At 42.9% G+C, this 14226-nt stretch overlaps 1 protein-coding gene across 1 annotated transcript in view; it reads right to left on the reverse strand.

Annotated features, from left to right (window-relative positions):
- Positions 1–4097: 4097 nt before the first annotated feature.
- LOC142497018 (uncharacterized) overlaps positions 4098–14226 on the reverse strand; it is a 52887-nt gene continuing 42758 nt past the window's right edge. The window contains exons 2-4 of the mRNA XM_075604234.1: positions 5527–7875; positions 5305–5354; positions 4098–4698 (exon numbers count right to left, since the gene is read on the reverse strand). Of these exons, the coding sequence (XP_075460349.1) occupies positions 6980–7875 (896 nt within the window). The 3' untranslated portion in view covers positions 4098–4698; positions 5305–5354; positions 5527–6979. The remainder of the gene's footprint in view (positions 4699–5304; positions 5355–5526; positions 7876–14226) is intronic.

Here is a 14226-nt window from a genome sequence, read left to right on the forward strand (position 1 = left end):
CCCTGATATCAGGCGTAGGGATATCACAAGTTACAGAGAAACAAACTTTAGGGGAACTTGCAGGTAAACCTGAAACCTTAGAACCAATCATAGGAAGAACTACAGATTGCTGTGATTTTTCCTGCATGCAGTAACAAAATAATGGAAGCACTCTTGTCTTTTGAAATGGGAACCCTGTGAACAGCAGTGGTCCAACCAGGGATGCAGAGACAAGCCTTGTCCAGGAAATGAAAAGTCAGAGTCTAAAAAGGTGGCAACAGGTACTGCAAGGTTTAACCCAGGCACTGCACAAAAAAGAAAAATCTCAAAGAAAGCTGCAATAGTCTCTGCAGCAACAGTTCTAGTCTCAGCAAAAATGTTTTTTCGTTATGAACGCAATAATTCTTGCAGAACACTTAGCAGCAAAAAACCTTCCCAACTGGGATTTTCCAAAAAAGAAACGAAAGTACTTATCTTCAACCATGCGGATATGGTCTGCTGCAGCAGGCAGGAAAGGGTGCAGGCAGAAGAAGAATCTGTTCCAGCGAGATCCAGAAGTGGCCTTTGCTTTCTGTCACGGGAGACTCCTGTGGCGGGTAGGATCTCGGTGGCCGGAACAGCATGAACGTAGTAGGGGTCACAATCAGAGGGTCCGAGGCAGGCGGCAGACAGCGCAGTCAGGAAACAAGCAGAGGTCCGAGGCAGGCAGCAGGTAGCGACGTCAGGTAACAAGCAGAGGTCCGAGGCAGGCGGCAGGTAGCGAAGTCAGGTAACAAGCAGAGGTCAGCAACGAGGAGACTGGAACAGGACAGGGGAGCAAGGACAGGTCTGGGGGCAGGGACTGAGAACAGGAACAAACACGGACAAGCCAGATTACCAGCAAGGGCTTTTACTGTGAACAGACTTCTATGGTACAGGTACAGAAAACAGATCAGGATCAGAGGCATGTGCAATACTGAAGGAGTCTGACTTCAAGCAAAGGCAAAAGCAACAGACAGGAAGCAGAGCTATAAAGGACAGAGACAGGAGCAACAAGAAGACAGACAGGCAGACAGAGGAACCCAGAGGAAACAGAAGTCAGCAGCACACCCAGTGGACAAAGAAGCTATGGCTAGGCAGGAGGTCTAGGCGACCCTGACAGGGCCTGTGCAAGGAGAGAGAGAGCTACAGACCTCAGGACTCGTAGACTGGCCTCTGCTAAGGGTAGGGCAGCAGACCACAGGAAACAGGGAGCTGAAGTATACACGGGAGGTGCTCTGCTTCAGCACAGGAACCAGGACACGGCCTCTGCTATGGAGAATGTGCAGCAGGCCCCAGGAACCAGTAGATAGGCTCTGCTGAGAAAGGACAGCAAGCCTCAGGAAACAGGGAGCTGAAGTCAACACTGGAGAGACCTCTGCTTCAGCACAGGAACCAGGACACAGCCTCTGCATGATACTAGCAGCAGGCCTCAGGAAAGCAGGGAGCTGAAGTCAATATGGAGAGTACTCTGCTTCAGCACAGGAGACAGGAACAGGCCGCTGCATGAGACTAGCAGCCGGCCTCAGGAAACAGGGAGCTGAAGTTAACATGGAGAGTACTCCGCTTCAGCACAGGAGACAGGAACAGACCTCTGCGTGAACTAGGGAATAGAACTTTGAGAGATTAGTACACAACAGAGCCAAGCCTTAGGGCTTGTGGCAGAACACTTGTGACATCCAGGAAGGACAATGCTCGGCAGGGGAGCATTGTGGGAAAGGTGTCTTTAAAGGTCAGTGAACCAATAGCAGAAGGGGCGTGTGACAGCATTGCTTTAATGAGTGAATCCAGGGTGGAGCTGCAGTAAATATCAGGAGCAGTGTTCCAGGGCTGCACAGGTCTGTAAGGCAAGGCAAACAGTAAACTAAGGTGCGGATCCGTTACACACCTTGAGAGAAACAAACAATTACTTCTTGTGATTTAACACCTTCATGACTGAACATGTAACATTCAAACGTCATGATGATGTGGTTTGTATGACAAATTTTAAATATTGGCTCGCATCATCTCTTTCATTCTTAAATAAGGAATGGTTTTTTTTATGATTACATCATTATGGCCAATTTGAACTACATATCTCAGTATAAATATTATGGCTGCATTTATTATTCACAAAAACATTTTCTACATACTATACAACACGTGTTCTCGTTAACACTAATGTGGTTGGTGACTCATCCTATTTAAAGGATACATGTCAATCACTTCCCTTCAAGGGTGAAATGGAGGTCATTGGAAATTTGGCGGTGCTGGAGTTTGTAGTGAGGAGGAGGCGCGAGATTCTGTTACAATGGAGGGCGAGGAGAGAGAGGAGGGCAAGGAGGGAGAGGAGGGAGAGGCAAATTGCAGCAAGGCGGATATTGGCGCCATGCAACTTCCACCCAAGATGCTCCCTAGTAGGGTTACGTGAGGAGGATGTCACCCATCACTATAGATTGAGCTCAGCGGCTATCTTGGAACTGTATGAAGTGTTAAGAGAAGATTTAGAGCCAACAACAGACAGGAGTCATGCAGTGCCTGGCCTTGTTAAATTGCTAAGCTCATTACATTTTCTTGCTTCTGCGTCTTTTCAGACAACTGTGGGCATAGTAGGCGGGGTCTCGCAACCAACATTCTGGCGGGTCCTTAGCCAGTTCCTAGACGCGCTAGGGATTATATACATTTTCCTAGTGAGCAAACAGAGTGGCAGGCACTGAAGACTGCATTTTATAATGTGGCAGGGCTACCCAATGTGATGGGTGCTATAGATTGCACACATGTTGCGTTGACCCCGCTACATGAAGTTGAGAGGAATTTCTGTAACAGGAAACATTACCACTCGCTGAATGTGCAAATTATATGTGACGCAAACATGAAAATTATGAGTGTGGTAGCCCTATTCCCAGGTGCCTGCCACGATTCACATATCCTGTTGAATTCGTCAGTGTTCCATGCATTTGAATTGGGGCAATTCGAGGACGGTTGGCTATTGGGTCAGTCAATGTAATACTAATTGCACTAATATGTAAAGTTAGTGGGCAGGTCCATATATCATGTTTTTTATATTTAAATGTCTTGTAACAAGAATTCTATGTAAAATGTTCCCGTTCAATTTTGAATACACAAAATAGAATCCATATTAGGCACTTTAGCATTTTGTTCAATGATTCATCACACAATAGTGAAGTTGTGTTCTACATACGTGAATCCTGTTCATGTAGTACGACAAGTCAATAGGCTATCTACTCTATTTTTTTTAAGTACTATCTCAACATTCATGTGTTTTAACTGTCTTATAGGCGACTCGGGATATGGAAGCCGGGCCTGGCTCCTAACCCCACTGGGCAATACGCAAACGGTTGCAGAAGAACGTTATAATGCGGCTCGTGTCTCCACACGTTCGGTGATTGAGAGGACATTTGGAGTGTTAAAAAGTCGCTTTAGATGTATGGATAAATCTGGGGGGGCTCTTCAGTATTCGCCACAGAAGGTTGCTGACATAGTGATTTGTTGTTGCATTTTGCACAACATTGCAATACGTTATAAACTTCCTGCCAACATTAGGCAAGATATAGAGGAGGATTCTCCCGTGCCTCCTGCAGGGGTTAGGGAGCATACGGCCAGTGGGGTGGAGACCCGCCGGACTGTCATTGACACTTATTTCACATGTAAGATTCTTATTGACATGTAAGATTCTTATTTTCATGTAAGCCAAACTATCTTCATTTCGTGATGTGTGTCACATTTTATTGTGTGTATGTAATCATAGGATCCTGCTCTCTGAATGTGAAGGGCCATTGTCGCAAGAATTCACACAAGTTAATGTGACCATGGTATGTGAGTGTTTAACTTATTTGTCCATCTAAAATTCATGTCACCCACCCTTTGTGTGCATCATGCAATGCAGAGTGTTGTGCAAGAAGTTAAGACATATAGCAGTACAGATTAATATGCCTCTATTGTTAGATTTAGACTTGCCAAGTACTGAACATTGACATATTCAATGTTTATCACCTTTGTCACTTCAAAATACACAAAAAAAGTCACGTCAAATATTTAGAGTTGTGTTTGTAAAAATGTTTCAACATTTTATTGTTCACATTATGAACTTCAATTGGCTAAATGACACTTAATTAAAAATTACAACATACATTATTTCTAGATTCCTGCAGGAGTGTGAGCTACTTACATGTTCATATGTTGTATCTCTAAGGTCGTATGTGTCCCTAACAATAATATCATTATTTGGATGTTAATTTGATACACTGCAATAGTCATATTACATGTGAATGCTTGGTACATTTACTCATGTTGATGTTTCATGAATACATTAAATATAGAGGATAACACATTGTGTAATTCTTTACACACTGTAGTTGAACATGATCTGGAACTCAAATGCTGCACATAGACTATGTTCACAATGCAAAAATGTAGTGACAAGTTACCTAAGTAATTTGTATGTATTGTAATTTTTGAAAATAACGTTCGTAGTTTCGTGAAACTAATTCAAATACACATGATATAAATTTTTGCCCGTGTTAAATTGTAAATTCTCGTACACAGTTAATGGTGTCACTCATGCTATGAGACAAAGTAAATTACAAAAAACACAAATGCATGTTTTCATGATGTTTGCAGGATGTCAACGGTGTAACTTCTGGTGTGTTTGGATCCTTCCATTCACATATTTTTATGGCACTGGAATGGAGATGTGAACATCTGTCAAAGTAGATATGGAATGTTAATTATAAATGTACATGTTATAGAACAACTTTTATTCAGCATCTAAACACACATCATACGTGTTAGTGTTTTGTAACAGTTGTGTTATGACACATTTTGATCTTACTCTAATTTTATAAGATCTTTCAAATAAATCTTGTAAACATTATGTCCCAAAAATATGCAATTCAGCACAAATTTTAAATAACACTATGCCTGTACAAAAATAAATTCTCTCACATATACTATCACTGCAAAAGTTATCAAAACACAATGCAACACCACATTCATTTGCCGTGACAATGGTATATATTAGCAGTGATGCTGGCGATTTAATGCTAATGTATGTAACTGACTAACAGATTTAGCGGATCTAACATATCCTCATGTTTCCATACGCAAAGTACTCCAATCTTAATAATATCTACGGCATTTCTGCACTTATGCCATTTCTTGAACTCTTTTTGCAAATCTCGTAACTTTTTTTCTTTACAACACCTTGTATCATGACATTTTATGGATGCGCAGGACAACCTCGAATTGCACGCGACATTGCCCTGAACATGTAACTATCTGGCATGGATCTCGTTAACTGTATCTTACCTTCTTTCACAAAGATGTCCCGGCATCTGTTGTGCTTCACGACGCGATATCTGTAATATTAACACATAACGGAGAAGAGGTAAAACGGAAATAGAAATGAAAAAAAAAAAACAACTACACATTTAGCAATGGTACGTGCATGCGTTATGGGTGAAACACATATGCGTGTCATTGTGAAACAAGAGAATCACTGATTGTTCAAAGTGAACCGTTTATAGTTACCTGCATAATATAGCATTCATATTTGGAGCTGCCATGCAAGTGGTGTTTTGGAGGTAGCTGGTGGTTTCAATCAATTGGTTGTTCTGTGTGTTCATCTCGTTGGTGTTCCAGTTTGATCCGTCAAAGTTTGGATATTGTGTCATGTACTGAGGCTGATACAGATAGCTACTTTGTGGCATTTCATCTGCTTGAGCAAGGTAGTTAGTATGCATGCTAGTGTCATAGCTTGCTCCGGCATTGTTGTGGTATAGGTGGTACACCTCCGGTTGAAAATACGAAAGATTTTGCTGAACATTTAAGGCACTGCTGCAGGCACCTATATCATTGTAGTTGGGTCCGCAATTTCGGTCTCTTCTTCTTAAATTGCCACTTGCAAACATACACATACTTGATTCATGCACTGCCCAACAGCCACCCCTGTTTCCGAGAGTTGGTGGGTTCCAAATAAAACAATCATTGGTTGATAAAGTTCGTCTGATAGAATTTCGCCAAACCTTCGGCTTTGGATGATATTTATAAAAAGGATAATTTGATGAGATATGCTCAAATATGTCCGATACAGTAGCTCTTCTCTGTGTTCGGTATTGAATAGCGCAATAGATTAAATAGGCGTAGCAGAACGGAGGTGTCTTTTGAGTAGACATTTCTAACGGCATGTTTTCTCATGGAATGGTGTAAAATAACGCAGTCTTACTTTCAAATAATGTTCTGTACAAAAGTATCAAATTGGTGGGAATGTGTACAACACGGTCCAAGGTCGTTACACAAAGGAATAAGTGTCCATGATATCTTCTCCCACATACAGGTGTTCAGGCTACTGCCTAAATTTCTCCGCCACATTCTATTTTTTTAAACATAAACTCCAAGACATACATTTCTGCCTAATAATATTGTATTAGCAAATATGGAAAATGTTCATCCACAATTGTAATGTTTATCTGTGTGTTCAGAATAATTACATCTTTCACATGTCAACATAATTAGCGTCGACATGAGACTCGCTATCCTGTTTAGTTCACATATGTGCACATGAAATATGACATAATGTTACTTTAATTATTTTACATAAATTGTGTGCATGATACAATTGTTAAGTAAGTGAATCTTAAATGTGTCAAATAGGGAGCATTGAACACTTCACTGTGTATACACTTCAAAGCTATCAGTCATACATGAACTATCAAAAAAAAAAAAAGCACAATTCATATTTGGATATACAGTAGATCTAATCAGGACATGCTGAAATCCGGACATTAATTACTCTTTGTTCTCATTACACATATCATACCTTGCAGTCCCTTATAGGTATTTGTAATAAACTTCGCACTAACAAGAATAGAGCTAATCATAGATATTTTGTATACGCTTAGTGAATAATTTAAGGGGACAGCATGTTTAAATATTGTATGGTCACAAGGAATATGTAATGGGACATTGAATAAGATCTGATTGACTATTTTTTGTTCAACTTTTTTGTTGAACACCGTGTGCTACACCTTGGTCTGGTGGCATTGTCAGGGGTAGGTGTGGAAGTGCTTTGTGTGTCACCGATTTCGGCAACACCTGCCATTTGTGGGGCCTCAACAGTTGTTTGGCTTGTTGGTGCTGCTTCCGCATGTACATATGGCTGCTGTGGCATTGGCGGTGCTTCAGCGTGTACAAATGGCTGCTGTGGCATTGGCGCTGCTTCCGCGTGTACATATGGCTGCTGTGGCATTCCCATTTCATGTAGATATGGCACTTGCATTGGGTGTGCCAGTCCCAGGGCCTGTGCCAGGGCTTCGAACATTGCATGTGGCATTTGCATTCCATGTGGCATTTGCATTGGCTGTGGCATTTGCATTGGCTGTGACATTTGCATTAGCTGTGGCATTTGCATTGCCATACATTGTGCTATAATAGTTAAACTATTAGAAATAGCCTTGAGAGTGTCCAGTTGTTGGTTGAAAATGCCTCGCATGTTTAGCAGTTCTTCATAAATTGTACGATTTGTTTGCTGCTGGTTGGCTGCCACAGCCTGTTGATTTCTGAAAAAAAGTTGCTCTGCAGATTTTAAGGATGTCAATTCAGCTGCACACATATTATCACCTTGACCTGGCTGTAGAGGCTCACTGTCCTCATCTTCAATATCAGGATCTGTTATATCCAGTTCTCTATTGTAACTGTCACCAAACACTTGGGGTGTAGTGTCATCGGGGTCAGGCACATCTAGTTCCCGGAGTGCCTCAGCATATTCATGTTGGGGCTCCTCCACACGCTTAAGCTGTTGGGGCTCCTCAAGCATTTCATCATTTTGCAATTCGCCAAGAATTTGTGTCGATACATCAGACTCTGTTTCCTCATCCACAACTATAACATAAAAAAGATACTTTTTAATTCACATGATGAGCAACTAATTATATGCTAGCGTTGTTATTTCTGCAGCAAACATATTGTTATGCATTGTATCATCTACTCAACATTCCTGTAAATGTTTATTGCTATTTTGTATGTGCATATGCTATTCACCTGACCTAAGCTGAACATGATATGAATGAACAAAATGTTGCACATGTATCAATTTTTGAATAATAAACTTTCACATTCACACGTGAAACCTATGCTGCGGCCTCAGTGTGTTTTACAGCGCACGCAGAGACGTGCGTACAAGTACCGCCCTTCAATGGTACTGTGCAGAGTCGGCAGGTTCGCGCGCACCCGAGCTGTACATCAATTGTGTCTATCTTGTGACTGTAACGCCCGCATACCTGGCCAGTCCCCAATACTGAGGTGGGAAGGGTTTTACCACGCACCCACAGCAGTGAGGGCGTGCCCGGAGTGTGGTATGGCGTTGCCGGGCCTGCAGAAAGATGGTTAGAAATACTTGCAACGCCTTGGGGTTCAGAGTAAGAATGGTGATGTCCGTGTGCCAGAGTCCAGGGGTTATAGAGAGCAGGATCGTAATGTTCGTAAGCCAGAGTCCAGGGATAACAAAAGTCAGCAAGGTCATATCCGTAAGCAGAGTTCAAGGGCTGGAGAGAGCAGGGTAATCCAGTACAAGCAGCGTTCAAGCCAGGGAGATCCAGGGGTAAGCAGGAGCAGGAACAGAAGCTGAAAAACACAGGAGAGCCAAGCATAGGACTGCACACACAGAGGTTACAAAGAACTATGCAGAGCAATGAGTTAGAAGACAGACAGGGGTAATAAAGGAGGGAACACCAATGGGAGAGAGAGGAGGAGCAGAGGATGAAGTGAGAGGCAGCAGGGATAGGTGAGAAGGAGAGGAGGAGGAGACAGGTGAGCCTGAGAGGGAGATAGCCTGTACAGCATGAGAGGAGGAGACAGGGGTCTGGGAATGCCAACAAGAGGAGCGTGTGCGCGCGCCCTCTGTAAGGTTAGAGTGCGCGTGCACAGGCTGTGTCAAGAGGCGCATGGAGCGCCGCACCGCAGGGGCACCCGCCGAGGGCGGGGGGAGAACCGGAGGAATGTCAGCAGAAGGTAAGTGGACCGGAGTGGGAGCAGAAGGAGACCGTGAGCGGGGAGTAGTGTAGAGGGAAACGGGAGACTTATAAGATGCGCGTGCCCTGCGGGGAACACGTGCAGACGCTGGGAGAGCGCCAGGGGCTGCTGCAGAGGGACGGATGCGGGAGGAGGGAGAACAGAACGGGGAGGCAAGGAAGGGACAAGAGAGGCAGGAGGGAGCGCTGCGCCAGGGACACATGGAGGGGAAGGAATCCCCTGAACCGTCACAGCAACGGAGTCTGGCCACGCCTCTGCCAGTGGCTCACACAGAGGCCGAACCATGCGCGAGAACTCATGGCCACGCCCCCGCCAAACTCACGCGCCGCATGTGCTACAGTGCTGACTGACCCTAGACAAACACACATTTCTTGTGTTATCCAATTTGTTAAACACTAGTAGAAATTCATCAGGCATATTGACACTACATTAGTGTACACACATGTACTTGAATGCAGTTGGACATTTCTTGTTCAAGTTTTCAAATACTAAATAGAGATTTATGAATAGCAATACGTTCATAAATAAACACACACAACTTATTGTCCATGTATAAAAGGAATTAATTTTTACATGAGGTAATCAAATTTTAGTTGAACATACGATGGTTCATTAGAAAAGCACATAACTATACGCAACATCCAAAATGTACTGTGTGCAACCTTTTCAGCACTTATGGGAACGTTTTGTCATTACAGTGTGCATGTGAATATAAATATCTTATACAACCTGGAGCTGTTGCTACTCTGTAAAAATACAACAGCAAAACATTGTTCGTTATGTGTGTATATGATTTAAATATACAATGTTTATTATTGTAAACATGTAAACAATGCTCCTTTTCATATGTGCCACATGCATTTTATGTATGACTATTGTACACATATTATGATGGCAAGTGCATTGTCACATCATATGAACGTGTACAAAATATAACATCTTCGAGTAACACACACACCACACACACACACACACACACACACACACACACACACACACACACACACACATATAAATATATATATATATATAAATATATATATATATATATATATATATATATAGTAAAGGACTGCGCTTAGGTATAGTGTGACAGTAACAAGATCAAGTGCAATGATAAAAAATATGTGAAATAAAAAACTAAAATACAAATATAAATATATCTAACTGTGCAATCAATATATCACCAAATGCATAGATAGTTAAAAAAGGATGTGCTGTGGACCCAATATCAAACTTTATCAGAGTTCCTCTGGAGTCCAAATGAAGTCCAAGAATTCAAGGAACAGAAAGGCACTAACAGGAAAAAAGGCTCCTTCCCCACCATCCCTACAGCTGCCCCAGAGGAGAGCCTGATAATTCTACATGTCCAAAAATATTTTCAGCCCTGATCTTCTTCCTACTGAGACGAGCCTGATGACGTGAGTTCCTGCTGGCAGAGATACACGAGGGCTGTACTGGATGCGGTGGAGCCACGGAGCAGAGTAGCAGTGCAACAGCGCTTCCAGATCCTTTGGAGCATGAGTATAACTCATACATTGCTTTTTTACCTTTTATGTTTGTGAGTTCATTTTATGAGTCTTTTATTGGGAATTAAACCATTTTTTGCACAGTAATGCACTAGGATTGGGCGCTTTTTTCTTTTATTTTCTATATATATATATATATATGCACATATATATATATATATTGTGACAGAGTCACTGACTCAGTAAGCTGGAATGGAGGATGTGTGTACTTTCCAGCACTAAAGCAGTTAACCTACAGTTGGAGAACTGCATACACCTGCAGCCTAATTAAGCAGGATGCCTGAGAGACTGCAGGTTTAAAAAGCAGGAAGTGGCTCACACAAGGTGAGCTTGTTTTTCCCCAGGAGGGTGGAGAGACTTCTCCCGGCTAGGAAGCCCTAGCTGTTGCTCTGGTCCCCCAGTCCTGCGAGGAGCTTTGCTGCTGGGACCAGCTGGGACACCAACCCAGGATAAAGATTAAGATTGCTGTGAGCTGGACACAGCCTGCTCCCCAGAACCGGCGTTCCTGTTTGCTATTGAAACTACAATACAGATAAGACTTTATTGTTATACTTTATTGTTATACTTTGTGGAGCACATGTTTTGGGCATAACCGGATTAGCTGGCTGCCTGTTAGTAAGGGCTCAAGAAGTTGAGTTAGTTTCCCTAACGGGAATAGGTTTTATTTTCTATAATTTGGTTTCTTAAAGGGACAGTGCACCCGTACTTTATTTGGTTGTGGCTAATAAACCACTACAGTTTAAAGTTTCCCATCGTGTCTAGCGTCTTACTGGCCCCTCCGCGAGTAAATATTGGCCCAAGCAGCACACGTTTGGTACTAGGTGGCGAGTAGATTTTTTTGTGTGGCGAGTAGATTTTTTGGTGATTTGTCAACCACTATATTTTATATATATATATATATATATATATATATATATATATATATATATATATATATATATATATATATATATATATATATATATATATGTATATGTGTAACAGAGTTCATTACCAGGCAGACCAGGAGATCCAGGACCACACAGCAAGAAAAGAGACAGCAGTCATGGTAAAGTCCAAAATGATGTATTTAAAAGGCACAATCAACCGGGTTGGGTTGACACAGTGTAATATGTCGTGCTGTTGTTCATCTGAGGTTGTATTTACCTAATTTTAAGGCCTGCTAAGGAACAGATGATTGTTATTATGTCCTGATATGTAAAACCATAGAATTCAAAGAGGGTGTACTTTCTTTTTCACACCACTGAATGTTCATCAAATTCAACCTGTGTTAAATTTAGACGACAGATACATTATCCTATTTTTGCATTTACAGTATAGCGATTCAGAGGGAGACAACAAAAAAACCCAAGTGAAACATCATCTAATGATGTCTCATAAGGGGAAAAAATATGTAAATATGTCAATCAAAAAAGTAGATATTAACTTTAACTATAAATGGAGCTCTACGAGCATAAAATATCTAGGGATTAAAATAGCTGCCAAGTTTTCAGCACTATTCAAAAGTAATTTCCCCGCTCTATTTTCGGAAATTAAAAGAGACCTTCAGAGATGGAATAAATACCACATTTCGTGGCTCGGAAGGGTGGCATCGGTTAAGATGAACATCCTTCCCAGGCTACTTTTTTTTTCCAGACTCTTCCGATCTGCATTCCACTGGCAGACCTAAAATATATTCAAAATAGTATCTTCCACTTCATATGGAAAGACAAAAGACCGCGGGTAGCTAGATCGGTAATGTTAGCCCCAAAGGAGTGTGGAGGTCTAGGTGTACCTGATATAATAAACTATTACCACGCAGACCACCTAAAACAAGCGGTGATCTGGAACAATGATCCAGCGTCTTGCTGCTGGTTGGAGATCGAGGCCTCTTACGTCTCTCCCCTGTCTCTTGGAGCGATACTTTGGTCCGAAGGGGGAGGGGAGATATTATCGGATAGGACGGGACTGGGGGCCATGAGGTGCACGTGGAAGATTTGGGCAAAAGCAAAAGACAGGCATGGACTGGCATCCTCCCCTTCCATTCTCACTCCAATTTTTGGGAACCCGGAGTTCCCCCCGGGGTGTGACCCTAAAGACTTTGCGCAGTTCCGGAGGGCTAACATATGAAAGGCATCAGACCTACTGAACAAAGGGTCGGTGATGGCACTTGCGGAGCTGCAGGAGAAACACCAACAAGTGAAATTCCCTCTGTGTGGGTTCTTCCAGATCAGACATTTCCGTCAAACAGTATCCAAAAAGTCTAAGTTTAAAGGCCCAACACCCTTTGAAAGGGTTTGTGGGGTCCAGCTGTACCAGAGCGGTCTGATCTTGGAGATCTACTCTGAGCTAGCACGGTCCAAGATACCTGCCAACCATAACTATATGATGAAATGGACTGAGGACCTCAATTTGGAAATAGATAGAGATGACTGGGAGGACATCTGGGAGGCAGCAGCTAAAACCTCAATCTGCACAACCATCAAGGAAAACGCCTACAAAATCCTATTCCAGTGGTACCTATCCCCGATTAGGCTGAGCCAGATTTTCCCGGGCTTCTCCAACCTCTGCTGGAGGGGTTGTGGTCAGTGTGGAGACCTGGTCCATATACTGTGGACATGCCCTGAGGTCCAGACATTCTGGAGCATGGTCCGAGGCCTGATAGAGGAGATTTCCGAGGAGGAGACCCACCTGAAATCGCTGATGTTCCTCCTGGCAAAACCTGCGGAGGTAGCCTCTACCCCTCATAAAAAAACTGATTGCACACGTACTCACAGCAGCGCGCTGCGTGCTTACAGCTTGCTGGAAGAAAATTAACACCCGACAAAACAAATGGTTCTTAGACGAGTGAATGAGGTGAAACTCATGGAGTACTTAATGGCTCTCTTGAACCAAAAGACCGAACAGTTTAACAGGGTCTGGGACCTTTGGCCTTATGGCTGAGCTGCTCGCGGATGTCTGGGGGGAGGTCCTTTGGGCTTTGCCTCTGGGCTCCTTGGTCCGGTCATGGTCATGTGCCGCCTTGCCCCGGCTTCGGGGGGGTCTGCGATGGGGTGGGTGGTGCACCCCCTCTCCCCTCCCCCCTCCCTCTGTCCTACCCCAGCTCCCCCCCCAGACCCTCCCCGTCCCTCTCCTCTCCCGCCCCCCTCTTTCTCTCTCTTTCCCCCTTCCCCTCTTTCTCTCTATCTATCCTTTGTTTCCTCCCAGAGAAGTACGAGGGATTGTTAGTACATTAATACAGCCTCTACCAGGGGCAGGGGTCAAGCTCTAGCCTTTCGCTTCCATACGCCAAAAGGTATTCATTTTTGAGATTTACTGTTAAACCTTTTCTGAGACTCATATGTACCTTTTCCCCTAGAATGCCCCTGATATTGTGATATACTCCTTTGGTAAAAAAAAACAATAAAAAAAATTGAAACAAAAAAGTAGATATACTGTACTCTGGGTTTGTTAATAGAAAAGTAGTGGTACTCCACACACACAGATAGCTACAAGTGAAGGAAACAAATCTGAGGCTTAAAGAATTAATTTTTCACTGAACTCAGTCAAGAAATATCTTCACTTTCAGGGTTGGTCTTTTTCAAGACGCCAGTTAAAGGTGCAGTGCCCATCCCCAAAGATTACATATTTTGAATGGGAGCTCCACGTGACGCCATTTAAAGCAGATTACTAACCTTATTTTTTTCATAGCTGG

The sequence above is a fragment of the Ascaphus truei genome, chromosome 1 (assembly GCF_040206685.1).
Source record: "Ascaphus truei isolate aAscTru1 chromosome 1, aAscTru1.hap1, whole genome shotgun sequence".
NCBI lineage: Eukaryota > Metazoa > Chordata > Amphibia > Anura > Ascaphidae > Ascaphus > Ascaphus truei.